General features: G+C 36.4%; 1 protein-coding gene across 4 annotated transcripts in view; it reads left to right on the top strand.

Moving 5' to 3' along the window:
- The first annotated feature begins 1,579 nt into the window (after window positions 1-1,579).
- Window positions 1,580-14,894, top strand: part of LOC103712090 (putative nuclear RNA export factor SDE5) — a 48,825-nt gene continuing 35,510 nt past the window's right edge. The window contains exons 1-3 of one of the 4 annotated variants that reach the window (XM_039123748.1): window positions 1,580-1,769; window positions 3,981-4,614; window positions 7,304-7,329. In XM_039123748.1, the coding sequence (XP_038979676.1) occupies window positions 4,041-4,614; window positions 7,304-7,329 (600 nt within the window). In that variant the 5' untranslated portion in view covers window positions 1,580-1,769; window positions 3,981-4,040. Of the gene's footprint in view, window positions 1,770-1,868; window positions 2,483-3,957; window positions 4,615-7,303; window positions 7,330-14,894 lie in introns of those variants that run through there. The other 3 variants (XM_039123747.1, XM_039123744.1, XM_039123746.1) reach the window with 3 other exon arrangements.

Below are 14,894 nucleotides of genomic sequence, written 5' to 3' on the forward strand. Positions count from 1 at the left end.
ATGGTTGGGCAATAGCATGATTGGTGGCTTGTTCAAAACCATTGTGTGCAAGTTTGGAAGATGATTGATATAATTCTGAATATAAGTATTTACATGCAAAGTAGTACATTCAATTATTGTTCATCTCAACTTCTTTCTATCTCATAATAATACTAATATATTTTAGTACTTAATGTTGAGGAAGAGGAATATTTTTCATATAACCCCATAAATTATGATAATCAATATGCAAAGTTTCACGTATCAAAATATAACTTCGCTGCTTTACGTAAATTTTCTTTTCTCATACAAGATCTTTATAAAATTCTATCTGTGAAAAATTATTTATATTTACATGAGTATTTAAATTACGAGAATTCCATTAAATCATTTTTCTAAAGTCTAATATTACTATTATATCACTTCAATGCATCTTATAGGAAAAACCATTTATAGTTGGTTTTTAAAGATACCTTATTTTGCAGTTCCTTCGAGGGAAACAAGCAAGTTTTTGCGCTAATTTCTAATTATAGAATTGAAATAATGCCTCCTTTTCTTTTTCCAAAATGCTATTGCAAGACTATTAGAAAAATTGAAAATAACAAAATTATATTGTATAGACAAACCTACAGTGGATAACCAGAAATTAAAAAAACTTGTTTGGTTCGCGGGAAAAGGAGGAGGAAAAGTGTGGTGAACGGAAAAATAAAGAGATGCATTTTGTTTGGTTGGAGTTTGCAAAGAAGAGAGACGGAAAAGTTATATTTTCGTGGGAATATGATTCCTACGTTTTATGAAAAAGTCTTTCTCATTAGAAACATGGAAAAGTTACTTTTCCGTGAGCTGAGAATCGAAATATTTTTATTTTTTTCCAAAAAGGCCCTTCAGCATCAAATCAAGAATTTTTATTTGATCCAAAGCATTAAAGACCTAATTTTTTATTAAGGGTATAATAGGAATTACACCTAATTTTCTAGGAAAATAGATAATCAACCAAAAATAAGCACTCCAGAAATCTGTTACTTTTTCATGATCAACCAAATATAACAAAGTACTTTTCTAGGCATGCTCTTTCCAGAAATTTGCTTTACAGAAATCATATTTTCTGCGAACCAAACGAGCCCTAAAAGAAACCGCCAAATTCGGTCGGTTACAAGAAGAAAAGCGGATGTAGTGGGAGGGCCGAACGCCCTCGCGCTCTCTTCCTTCCTCCTCTCTCCAGTTTGAGGACTTTGAACATAATTCTCATGACTTAATATGGTTGAATGGATATTGAATTACAAGCTCCTAAACATTTTAGCTTATACATTTCTCTGCACAATCATACAAATCACTATAATAAATGAACAAGCAAATGGTTTTTGGTGGTCTTAACATGGGAATTTGCAATTATTCATTGATCTTAAACTAGTACACTCCAAGGAATAAGGATGGAAGAGGAAAACGCGTGGCTGGGGTCATTGATCTTATTCCTTTCCCCCTTCCAGGAAAGAGAGGAAAGCCGAACGCTTTTGGAGTTTCGACTCAAAACTACGATCACACTTTGATGCTGACTCCCCCATAAACCCTTCATAAAAATGTATCCTTTTCTTTAAAACATGATAACAAGACGCTAACAGTTGAATCAAATCAAAGCCATATAAATGCCCGAATCGACCTTCCCCCTTCCTCGCTCTTTCCCCTCACTCGCCGCCTACTTTCTTGAGGACCTCGAAGCGAGCGAGCGAGACAGAGAGAGAGAGAGGGAGAGGGAGAGGTGGAGAGGCGAGCGAACGAGTCCTAAGCCCCGAGTAAGCTTCACTTTCCTCTAATCCTTGTGCTCGATTCATCTCTGTTGATCGAAACTTCGATGCTATTAGAATATGTTATTGTTGTTGTTGTTCCCGTAGCGCCTGGCTGAATGATGGGTTTGTTTCTGATTACTGAGGGTTTGGACTGGAAAGGCTGAGCAGTCCATTTTTTCCGTCATCTGTTCCTGCCGTTCCGAATGGGTTTTTCGTCGATGATTGTTTCCAAGGTTGATGCAGGGATTCTTGCGGCATTGAAATCTTTAAAATAATTGACTCATTTGAGCTTGGGTTAGAGCTTGATGGCCACTTTAACCTTCCAGATCGATACCAACGGAGGATGGTTTGAATTGGTCATCGTATTATAAAGCTAAGGCTTTTTTTTTTTTTGGTAAAAAAAGCTAAGGCTTTCGATCCCTGTATAAGAAGGAAGTTAAAAGATTGAGCTGAAGCGTAGTTGAAAAGTTTTGGTTGCTTGTCTGATCATATGTGAGATTGTTGGAACGAATCATGCATTTATCAATCATTTCGAGAAGCAATATAGGGACAATATATCAGTAAAGGAAAATGAAAACAGAACCAACTCCCTAAAATTGGTCTTCTATCTCAGCCAAATGCCTGACTTTCATCTATTTCTGCTATGAAGATTTCTTACCTCTTGTCCACAAGGACTAATTAACTAAGATGCATTGAAGTGGTTCCTTACCTGGACTATGGTGAGCATCATATGGGGAATTTTATATGCTTGTTGATAATTTTGAAAGATAAATTATTTTCTGGCAGTAAGATTTTGCGATGAATAATAAGAATGTGTGATTAGCATGAAGTGGCTTCCTTGGTTGCATATCTCCATCAATTTCAAAAAAAGCAAGTACTATCCGTGTACTGTTTGCAATTAGGGGTCCTTTCTTCAATATTGATTCATTTTACATGCTCTGAGTCGATAATTCTGATTCACCATGTGGGTTTCGTTTGAAGTGTTTTAAAGTTATTCTTTCTTTTCCTTCAATTCGCTCTCTCAGTTCTCTGATACAATATCTTTGTCGTAGTAATTGCATATCTACGAAAGAATTTTCACTGTAACTTTAGTCTTCAGTTTGTCCGATCATGAGGCTATATTAAGCGCTTTTGAATAAATGACTGCTAATCTTGTTTCCATTAAAAATGCAAAATTTATTAGTTTCTGGTCTTGGTTAGTGCTTGTGATTCTTGACTGTAGATTGTTCATCATTCAGTAAATCAATAGCTGACTGTAGATAGTTTCTGGTCTTGGTTGAGGCATGTTACAAGCTGACTGTAGATTGTTCATCATTCAGTAAATCAATAGCTTTTGATTCCTCGATGACAATAGATGAAAAGACTGAAATGAATTGCAGTAGAGAACCTTGCATTACCTTCTTCTTCCTTGGGAACTAAACGTACTGGATCTTCATTGAGAAACCAAAAGATACAAACAGACGAGTAAGAAAATAAACAAACACTGAAAAAGCAAGCTTTGACTGTGGAGATCATTAATTCAAGCAATATTTTCTGTATTATGATTTTTAAGATGATGTCTGCTTCGGTATGATGTCTGTTTCAGTGTTTCAGTTGCATATATCAATGGGGGTCATTCTTCACTCTCCAATCATCTCCTCAAGCATCACTACCTAATTGGATTCTGCTAAATTTGCTTAATCCATCTTCAGATCTCAAATATTAGACTACTGAGGAGGGTGCTAAATGTTTGCCTACCAAAAGTTGAACATGGCATGGTTATATGAAAGTTCCTCCAATGTGTTGGTCACCATTAAGGTCCTCCATTTTGTTAAGTTGTATGGTCCATCTAATATTGTTCCTTTGCTCAGTCTGTATTCAGTTGTTTAATATTAGATCTAACGGCTTTTGAAAATAGCTTATCCTTTTCTTATAAAGCTGATGCAAATTTGTTTACCTTTATCAAGCTTTTGGTGTATCCTGATAAGGTTTTACTTTATTATGAATGAACGTAATGCAACATTTGCACTTCTAGTCTATTTCGGAGTAGTGTTTCCCTAAGTTCAGCAGAAAACCACTCAAATAGATCTCCATTTCTTGTCTGATTGTGCATAGAAGCCTCCTTAATAAATTCAATCTTTCCATGGCTTCCTTGTATTTTTTTCATGCAGATGTCAGACACTGTACATATTTTTCATGCTAATAGCCAGATCAGTTATTTGCTTTGTCCTTTGTTAGGTCCTTCAATATTAACCTCATTTGAAGCTTATCTTCTGGCCCTAAAAGACTATCTGGTGAATGGATCCATCTAGTTCGCGTGCTTCAAAACATGATGCTGAGTCGATTGCATTGGAGACCTTGCTTGAGGCCTTTGGTTCAGCTTGCTCCCTTGAAGAGATAGCCTCTGCTTATTGCGAAGCGAAGGGTGATATGAGCAAGGCCGGTGATATCCTCTTACAGCTTCAAGCAAAAAACTCTAATGATGTTTTTCATGCTCAAAATGGTGAGATGAATATTTCTCAATCGGTGGAGTTATTGCACAAGGATAATGTTGAGAGTTCAGCTTTTACACGCAAGAATTCTAAGGGAGCAAAGCCAAGGAAGTTCAGTGCTTCAATGGGTACTGTGTCAAGTTTTTTGGGCAAGTCATATGCCCGTCCAGCTTCAGCTTTTCTTGAATCATCTGCAAAGAGCAAACCTCTAAAGATTGAAGTGAAGGGATCAGCAGAAGATGAACATGACATGGAGAGAGTGGAATCGCATTTTGTGCCTAAAAAAGAGCTTTCAACTGATACGGATATTGAAGAGTTTCTTTTTTCTATGCTCGGAGATGGGTTCAAGCTCAACATGGACATGATTAGAGAAGTTCTTGGCAATTACCTCTCCTTTCTGTTTATTTTATGTTTCTATTTGTTTAACTTTTCATGTTTGCATGAATTAACATTATGGTAGCATTTGGATAAAAGGTAATGTGCATATTCATTGATTTAGCACTTTGTGTTTACTTTTTCCTCCGTTATATTTTTTTCATTATCTCATGATTGTTAAGTTGTATGTTACTTGTGTTCTTTTAAAATGAGATCTGGGAGTTTGCGAGTTATAAATTATTGTATATTAATTTTAATTTTTCTGCAGAAATTATACCTGTAGTGCCATTGCAAAGCAGTTATTTCAATATCAGACATTTTCCTGGGAAATAAAGGAAGCTCATAATTTTTAGGTGAGACAAATTACCCATAAAGGTAACAGTTGAAAAAAATAGGCAGCTTGGTTCTAGTTATGGAGTTTGAATTGCAAGGTATACGAATTTTGATCCATCAAGCTGCATGTTCAAGGCCGTTGGATCGAACCCAACTTTTCAATGATAATGATCAAAATAGATGGTTGATTTTCTGTGAATATTGATAAATATCACCTATGTGTTGTCTTCTGCCTACCAATGCTAGATAAAGAATGCTAACATCCTACGGGCAAGATTTTTTCCCCTTATTTTTCTCTGCAAGTATATATTGAGTCTCCCCACCTGGCAGTTAATAGATTGGTACTACAATATAGCTATCTATTTGTTTTCTCTAATGAATTATTTTCTCTTGCTTGCACATTTTTCTCTGTTGCCAAAATATTGTCATCACACTACAATTTTCTTTAGATGTCTATTGATCCTTGGACTACCACTTGATAATCAAGATCTATTTTGGAAAAGGTGCTTAATTAGCTAGTTTTCAGATCATTGGGTTGTGTAGGTAAATAAATTATGTGTGGACATCCCCTTATAGTATTATTACGCATTTTAATTTTAGAGGAATAAACTAGCTGTGCTATGTCAGACTCACTTAATTAGTTCTGTTTGCATCCTCAAACTATCATCATTCATCAAACTTGGAACTTTGAAGTTGCACCCAACATGATCAATATTCAAGACACAGCACAGCATTTTTTCTCCAGCACATGTTGATATTATTTAGCTGTGTTAGTTCATGCACCGAGCATATGTTGGAGCCTTACGTTTTGTCATTAGGGGTGTTGATGCTTATAGATGAAGCCCTAACTCTAGTCTAGCTGGTACTGACTAAGAATTAGGAGATTTCACTTTAGTCATTTGTTTGTTAATTTTCCTCTTAATATCTTTATCATGCAGCATTCACTGGTAATATTTAAAAAACACAGTTAAATAGAAATTTTACTTTGAATTCTTATTTTGTGCATTAAGATGCATGACAAATGTATGAAGATATGTGAAAGGAATGACTAATATATATTATCACCATTTTGGCCATTGGGGCCTGTCTTTTTTTTTTTTCTGCATGTGACCTGTATAGCATTTTTTTTAATGAATGTTTATTGACTTGTGACTTCTATCATAGTCCTCTGATTAGGAATTGCCAAATGACTAGAAAAGTTGTGGCACCATTTTAAAAGAACTAGGGATATCCATATTCCATAACATTGCACCAACTATATTGGAATAAAATTTATGAGCCAGATTATATATTATAGGAAGGGGTTATGGAACAAAGGTTGGGTAAAAAGACAAATTAACTAACGTAAGTTTTTATGCTGGGATAGAGGCTATTGTTTATATTCTGCATCATAGCCATGCCATTATGAGAACAAATGATAGGAGCTTAAGCAAGTGAAAGAAAATACAAAAGTTATTTATTTTCATTTTTAAAAAAACGGTGCAAAAACATCAGAAAAATCTGCAAGAAGCAATAACAGATGCATAGGGTTCTGATTTGTTCAAAAGAAAAAAATAGTGTTCCAAAACTTTGAATGTTGACCAGCAAAAGATAAATGGTTACTTCAAGAAGTACTTATATTCTAGTCTATACAGATCCCTCCAATGAGGGAAAAAATACGCCCTTATGTGTAAACATTAGAGACTCCTTATCAGAGGAGTAACTTTTGAACATTAGCAACAATGTAGAACGTGTTTTCTCCCTTTTTATTTTTTACATCTCATTTGGGATATGTTGCTCATAATGCTATAGCATCGATTACATATATATAATCTCAGAAAAAAATGACTAGCAAGATTTTCTTTACTGCTAAATTATTGCCCATCTATTTTGGGCAACTTTGTGTATCCTAATTTACCATTTGTTAAAAAAGGATCAAGTGATTAGTTAAAATCGGATCTTTTGGATTATCTGACTATCATTATCAAGTTCTTCCATACTATTAATTTGGTCAAACTTTGAAGCATATATTTTGTTGCACATGCCCCCTGACATTTTGCTTGCAATTTAATCAGTGTGCTTACAGCCAGATATTATATTGATCATATATTCAGACGAGTAGACGACTATTCATGAGTATTATGGAGAACGTTCTGTTATCCATGCAATAGAATATGATCAAATGTGCTACTTGCTCTTTAATTGTAGTTCTCATGCTTTGACTGTCCTTACTTGTGTTGCATTTATTAGAGCTGCTATGTTTCTAAATGCATTTAGATACTCATATCTTTTGAGGCATCCTATTGTTTTTAGGTTTTTGTTTCCACCATAAGGGTCTTCTTCCCATAAGATATCATTTGATAGGTTTCTGTGTTTTTGCAGGTCAATGCGGATACAATATTAAGAAGGTGAAATTTCTGCCTCCTCAAGAATATGATGTTTTGATTTTTTTTGTCCTAATAAACAATTTTGAGGATGATAGTGTTATTTTGATGATTAACAAGCAATTATCTAGAGTATGCTATAAGTTAAATTGATACTTCATTTATAAGTTCATTACTCTCAGTATATTTGGTTAATTGAAAATAGATACATGACCTTGTTCATTTGAATGAATCTAACCTTGAGAATGCAGCAAAGTGTGGATTGAGTCGACCCAAAGGTTGATTGGGTCGACCCCGGCACATCAAGAAATCATTTGGCACACTCCTGCAAAAATGGCACAAATGAACAGTGAGTTGGGTCGACCCAAGGTAAGCATGAGTCGACCCAACCTTGAAGAACCTCAAAAACACAACTGAAGAATGCTCTCTGGATTTACTGAGAGGGTCGACCCAAACAGTGGTTGAGTCGACCCAAGCTTGAGTCGACCCAAACCCTGAGAGGGTCGACCCAAAGGCAAGACAGAAAGACAGACAGAAATTGGTTCTCTGGAATTACTGAGAGGGTCGACCCAAGAAGAAGTTGAGTCGACCCAAGTGGACTTTGAGTCGACCCAAAGAATGGTTGGGTCGACCCATGGGAAGGAAGGCTGAAATTGAAGTTTCTGTGGTTTCTGAGAGGGTCGACCCAAGGAATGTTTGAGTCGACCCAAGGCAAAGTTGGGTCGACCCAAGGACAGGTTGAGCCGACCCAAACACGGGCTGAACAGTAACGGCTAGTTCTGCAACTGTACTTTTTGTCCTTCCCAAGGTGAGTAACGGCTAGTTTTTCAAATCTAACCATTGGGACTTGTCCTAAGAAGGTGGGAAGCTATTTAAAGGGGCACTATTCATCAGAGAGAACAACTTTTGAGAGGGATATCAAAGAATACACAAGAAAACAAAAGAGCCCTAATCTCCTTCATCAAGAGCTTCATTCAAGAATCAAAGAAAGGGATTGAGCAGATTCAAAGAGGCATCAAGAGCTCCATCCCCCTTAAAGAGTGAAGCATCCTTGACAAAGAAGAGCAAAGCGACTTCAAAGCGATAAATACTTTCTAACTCTTCCTTGTAGCTTATATTGTTTCATATGCTCATTTAGGAGTTTGAATCTTTCCTTTTGTTTATTAAACACTTTGTAAAGGTTCGTTGGTGAGCCCGCAAAACCAACAAAGGTTTTTGGTGAACCCGGAAAACCAAAGTGTAAAGGTTAGTTGGTGAGCCCGCAAAACCAACAAAGGTTTTTGGTGAACCCGGAAAACCAAAGTGTATAGGTTCGTTGGTGAGCCCGTAAAACCAACAAAGGTTTTTGGATTGTGAGCCCGGAAAACAATCCAACTGTAATCCGCGAGATTATAGTGAATTCCCAAGGGGACGCTTGGGGAGTGGACGTAGGTGCTAAGGAGAGCACCGAACCACTATATATTGTTGTGTTTGTGTTGTGCTTGTGTTTTCATTTACTCTTGCATCATCTTCTACTCTTGCGTTAGTTTAACTCACTCAAATAGCTTAAGAAAGCATCCACCGCACTTAATTAAGAAAACGTTTAAAGCATTAAAATTTAGAAGAAACCAATTCACCCCCCCTCTTGGCTTGTCACCTTGGGCAACAAGTGGTATCAGAGCGAGGTGCTCTAATAGTGCTCATTGATCTAACAATCAAGAGTTAAAGATCATGACAACCCAAGTGGGATGTGCAATGAGTGAGGGGCAATCCACAAATAGACCACCTCTATTTAATGGCACAAACTACACATATTGGAAAGCTAGAATGAGGATATTCATTCAAGCTTCGGACTATGAACTGTGGCAAATCATCACTAGAGGACCTCACATACCCACACTTAACATAGATGGCACTATCATACCCAAACCAGAAATGGATTGGAATAAAAGTGATAGAAGATTAGCACAGTTAAATGCAAAAGCTGTAAATACACTTTACTGCTCTTTAGATGTAAATGAATTTAATAGAATATCCACTTGCACCACCGCCAAAGAAATTTGGGATAGACTTGAGGTCACACATGAAGGGACCAATCAAGTTAAGGAGTCCAAGATAAACATATTAGTACACAAGTATGAACTGTTTAAAATGGAATCTACTGAGTCCATAACTGATATGTTTACTCGTTTTACTGATATTATAAATGGGCTTAAAAGTTTAGGAAAGTCTTATTTTAACTCTGATTTGGTGCGTAAAATTCTCAGGTCTCTACCAAGGAATTGGGAGGCCAAGGTAACCGCTATTCAAGAGGCAAAGGACCTCAACACACTGCAGTTAGAGGAGCTCCTAGGATCTCTCATGACCCATGAGTTGACAATGAGGCAAAATTCAGAAGATGAGGTCAAGAGAAGAAAACCCATTGCCCTAAAGACTACCACCCCTAGACAACAAACTGAATCGGAAGATTCAGATGATGATGAAGATATTGATGAAGAAGGGATGGCAGTGCTTGGGAGAAAATTCAGAAGATTTATGAGAGGTAAGAATAAGTTCCATAAAAAGAAACCCTTTCTTAAAGGTAACTCAAGCAAAGAAAAGGTTAAGGATAAGGAAAAAGAAAAGGAGACTCCCATTTGCTATGAGTGTAACAAACCCGGGCATTATAAGATAGATTGCCCAGATTTGAAGAGGATGGCAAGAAAGTTGAAAAAGAAGAATTTTATGGCCGATTGGAGTGAAAGTGAGGAATCAAGTTCGGAGGACGAAGATCATCAAGACACGGCCCAAATATATCATATGGCCAATGACGATGAGGTAGATTCTGAACTTGCTGTGATTTTACTGTTGATGAATTGCATGATGCATTCTTAGAACTCATGGAAGAACATAAGAAAGTAATTAATAAAAATAAAGCTCTAAAAGAAGAAAATCAATCTCTCATTAAAGATAAGATAAAACTGTCTCATAACTATGAAACATTAAGTAGGAAACTTGAAAATGAAACTAAAAATCTAATTGCTGAAAATGTCAAGCTAAAAGAAGATGCTGAAAAATATAAATCTTTGGTAGATAGATTTACTCTTAGTTCTACCAAATTAAACTTGATTCTTGATAGCCAAAAAGCTGTATATGATAAGGCCGGTTTAGGGTATAGAACAAATAGGAAACAAAAACTCTTAAAGAATATTTTTGTAAAAGCTAAAAGGGAAAATATTACTTGTTATTGTTGTAATAAGATAGGACATAGAGCATATGAATGTAATTTTAGAAAGTCTAGTCAAAACAGATCAAGTAATAATCAAAAGATAAAATTCAAGAAAGTTTGGGTTCCAAAAGGAACATGGAGTACTAACCCTAAAGGACCCAACTTAGCTTGGGTACCTAAAGGTTCTTCTTGATCTTGATTGCAGGTGTGTCTTGCAGCTGATAAAATGGAAAAACGATGGTATCTAGATAGTGGCTGTTCAAGACACATGACCGGTGACGAAGATCAATTTGTTACCTTGGAACCAAAGAAAGGTGGAGTAGTGACCTATGGAGACAATGGTAAAGGGTATATCATTGGAAAGGGTAATATTTTCATTGCTCCATCTATTTTTATAGAAAATGTTTTATTAGTTAAGGGTTTGAAACATAACCTTCTTAGCATAAGTCAATTTTGTGATAAAGGATTTAAAGTTACATTTGAAGCATCTGTATGCATAATCACAAATCCTAAAGATAATAGCATTGTACTTGTAGGACAAAGGCAAAGAAATATTTACTTAGTAGATCTTCATGAGTTAGGCAAGAAAAATGGTTTATGCTTAATTACTAATGAAGAAAAGAAAATTGAAACTAGTTGGCTTTGGCATCGAAGATTAGGACATGCTAGTATGGAATTAATATCAAAACTAGTTAAGAAGGAATTAATAAAGGATGTGCCAAAATTGATTTTTGAAAAGGACAAAATATGTGGACCATGTTCATTGGGAAAACAAACTAAGTCATCTTTCAAATCGAAAAACGTAGTATCAACAACTAGACCATTTGAACTCATACACATGGATTTATTTGGACCTACTAGAACTACAAGTCTAGGAGGAAAGAAATATGGACTAGTTATTGTTGATGATTTTTCAAGGTATACATGGGTTTCATTTTTGGCACATAAGAATGAAGCATTTTCAGAATTTTTGAAACTATATAATAAAATCATAAATGAAAAGAAACTCACCTTAGTAGCCATTCGAAGTGATCATGGTACTGAATTTGAAAATCAACACTTCGAGGAATTTTGCACTAAAAATGAAATATCACATCAATTTTCAGCACCTAGAACGCCTCAACAAAATGGGGTTGTTGAAAGAAAAAATAGGACATTGGCAGAAATGGCACGCACAATGTTGTGCGAGTCAAATCTTCCAAAGTACTTTTGGGCTGAAGCTATAAACACCTTTTGCCATATTCTAAATCGAGTTTTAATACGACCTATAACTAAGAAAACTCCTTATGAACTTTGGAAGAATAAGAAACCAACTGCAAAATATTTTAAAGTGTTTGGATGTAGATATTTTATCTTAAATAATGGCAAGGAGGACTTAAGTAAATTTGATGCCAAGTCAGATGAAGGTATCTTCTTAGGATACTCCACATCTAGCAAGGCATACAGAGTATTCAACAAAAGAACCTTAGTAGTAGAAGAGTCGGTCAATATTATATTTGATGAGTCTGATAGTGAGTCTGCTAGGAAAGAAAATACTATTGATGATGATACAGGAATTATCGACTTTGAAAAGTTGAAAATTGATGACGTGCCAAATCAAGATAAGGGAGATGATTGCGTGCCACCACAACCCCAAGACGTGCCAAAAGAATGGAGGTATGCACATGGACATCCTAAAGATTTAATCATTGGTGATCCATCTCAAGGGGTAAGAACTCGATCATCTCTTAGAAATTTAAATGATTATCTTGCTTTCGTTTCACAATTAGAACCTAAAACTTATGAAGAGGCTGAAAAAGATACTAACTGGATAAATGCCATGCAAGAGGAATTAAATCAATTTAAAAGAAGTAATGTATGGACATTAACTGAAAGACCAAAGCATAATTCAGTAATTGGAACAAAATGGGTATTTAGAAATAAATTAGATGAAAATGGATTAGTTATAAGGAATAAGGCTAGACTTGTAGCTAAGGGATACAATCAAGAAGAAGGAATAGATTTTGATGAGACATTTGCTCCTGTAGCTAGATTAGAGGCTATTAGATTGCTTCTGGCATTTGCATGTTTCATGGATTTTAAATTATATCAAATGGATGTGAAGAGTGCATTCTTAAATGGTATTATTGAGGAGGAAGTATATGTAGAACAACCTCCAGGATTTGAAAATCATGAATTGCCAAATCATGTGTTTAAACTACATAAGGCATTATATGGATTAAAGCAAGCACCTAGGGCTTGGTATGATCGACTAAGTAAATTTCTACTTGAAAATGATTTTTGTAGAGGAAATGTAGATAAAACTTTATTCATCAAAAGAAAGGACAAAAATCTATTAGTGGTGCAAATATATGTAGATGACATAATCTTTGGTGCCACTAATGATACTCTATGCAAAGAATTCGCTGATTTAATGCATGGAGAATTTGAGATGAGTTTGATGGGAGAACTAAGCTTCTTTCTAGGATTACAAATCAAACAAACCAAAGAAGGCATTTTCATTCATCAAACTAAGTATACAAAGGAAATACTGAAGAAGTTTGGGAATGAAAATTATAAGGGAATTGGCACTCCAATGAATCCTACTAGTAAGCTAGACAAAGATGAAAAAGGAAAAAGTGTTGATATTAAGCTCTATAGAGGACTAATTGGATCCTTGCTCTATCTTACTGCTAGTAGACCCGACATTGTATTTAGTGTAGGGATATGTGCTAGATACCAATCGGATCCTAAGGAGTCACATTTAAGTGCTGTTAAGAGAATCCTTAGATACTTAAGAGGAACTACCACCATTGGATTATGGTACTCGAGAGACTCCTGTCTAGATTTGCTTGCATATTCAGATGCTGACTTTGCTGGATGCAAGTTAGATAGGAAGAGCACAAGTGGCACATGTCAATTCTTAGGAAATAACTTAGTATCATGGTTTAGTAAGAAGCAGAACTCAGTAGCACTGTCCACAGCTGAAGCTGAATACATAGCTGCTGGTAGTTGTTGTGCTCAAGTATTATGGCTCAAGCAACAACTAGAGGACTATGGAGTCAAACTAGATAATATTCCTATTAAGTGTGATAATACTAGTGCTATCAATCTCACTAAAAATCCAGTTCAGCACTCTAAAGCCAAACACATAGAAATAAGGTACCATTTTATTGGGGATCATGTGCAAAATGGAAATGTATGTATTGAGCATATATGCACGGAAAAACAATTGGCCGACATATTTACCAAACCATTGAGTGAAGATAGATTCTGTATGCTCAGGAGGGAGTTAGTTCTCCACGAAGGTAATAGCTAGTTCTCTTTCCGCTGAAATGAGATTACTGCTCAATATGATCAATAGGATTTTGTTTCCAAAGACCGGAAGATTCGATCTCATCACTGAGCGAGATCTAGCAGTGATGGAGTGTATGATTCGAGGGACTCCCCTAAATCTTCCGGCTATGATATTGAGACAGATGAGGAAGGTAATGTGCAGCAACAGGGTATCACTACCTTATGGTATGATACTCACTTTGATATTTAGACAGCACGGTTTACCTCTCGAGGAGGAGGCATCCAAGAGTCTGCATCACACTGACACGTACACTGCACGGACACTTATACGCATGGGATATGAGAAAGTGAACGGGCAGTGGATTCACACAGGTGCAGGCATTCAGGGTGAGGCACCAGAGGGAGATGCACCAGAGGATGAGGATGAGGAGCCTATGGATCATCCTACTGTACCCTCAGAGGCTGGACCATCGTCATCCGCTCCTCCGACAGATACGGATGACTTCTGGAGCAGGATGACAGAGCTCATGACAGCTCAGGCGAGGACTATTACTGACGGGCTCACGAGCCGATTGGACGCCCGGTTGGATGTCATGTCTGCTGAGATCAGTAATCTGAGGCAGCAGATAGGAGCACTCCGGAGAGAGAGAGAGACACATGGACCATCTGTGCCACAGGCTGCTGAGTCAGAAATATCGGCACAGAGTCATCCCGCTCGTCGTGCTCCACGCCAGACACAGTCTCACTAGGCTCGACCTCCCCTCGCCACGTATGCTAGGAGGATGAGGACTAGATCCCAGCCATTAGATTCCCCCTAGGCTGATCTTAGCGTCTATGTTTAGAGCCTAGGCTAGATATCTAGTTCTCACATGTATCTTGCTTTTCTCCTATGTATCTTGTTTTTATCTTATGTATCTTTAAATCTTGATTAAGGAACATTGTATCTGTCTTTGTTTTTGACATGAATGTATGAAAATGTTCCTATTTTGATCAATGAAGTTTGAAGTTTATTATTTATTGCATCTTTTCCCATATATATATTTTTGATGATAACAAAAAGGGGGAGAAGAAAAGAAAGAGTATTTAAGAAAAGAAAGAGTATTAAGAAAAGAAAGAGTATTCAATT

Source organism: Phoenix dactylifera, chromosome 2 (genome assembly GCF_009389715.1).
Source record: "Phoenix dactylifera cultivar Barhee BC4 chromosome 2, palm_55x_up_171113_PBpolish2nd_filt_p, whole genome shotgun sequence".
Lineage (NCBI taxonomy): Eukaryota > Viridiplantae > Streptophyta > Magnoliopsida > Arecales > Arecaceae > Phoenix > Phoenix dactylifera.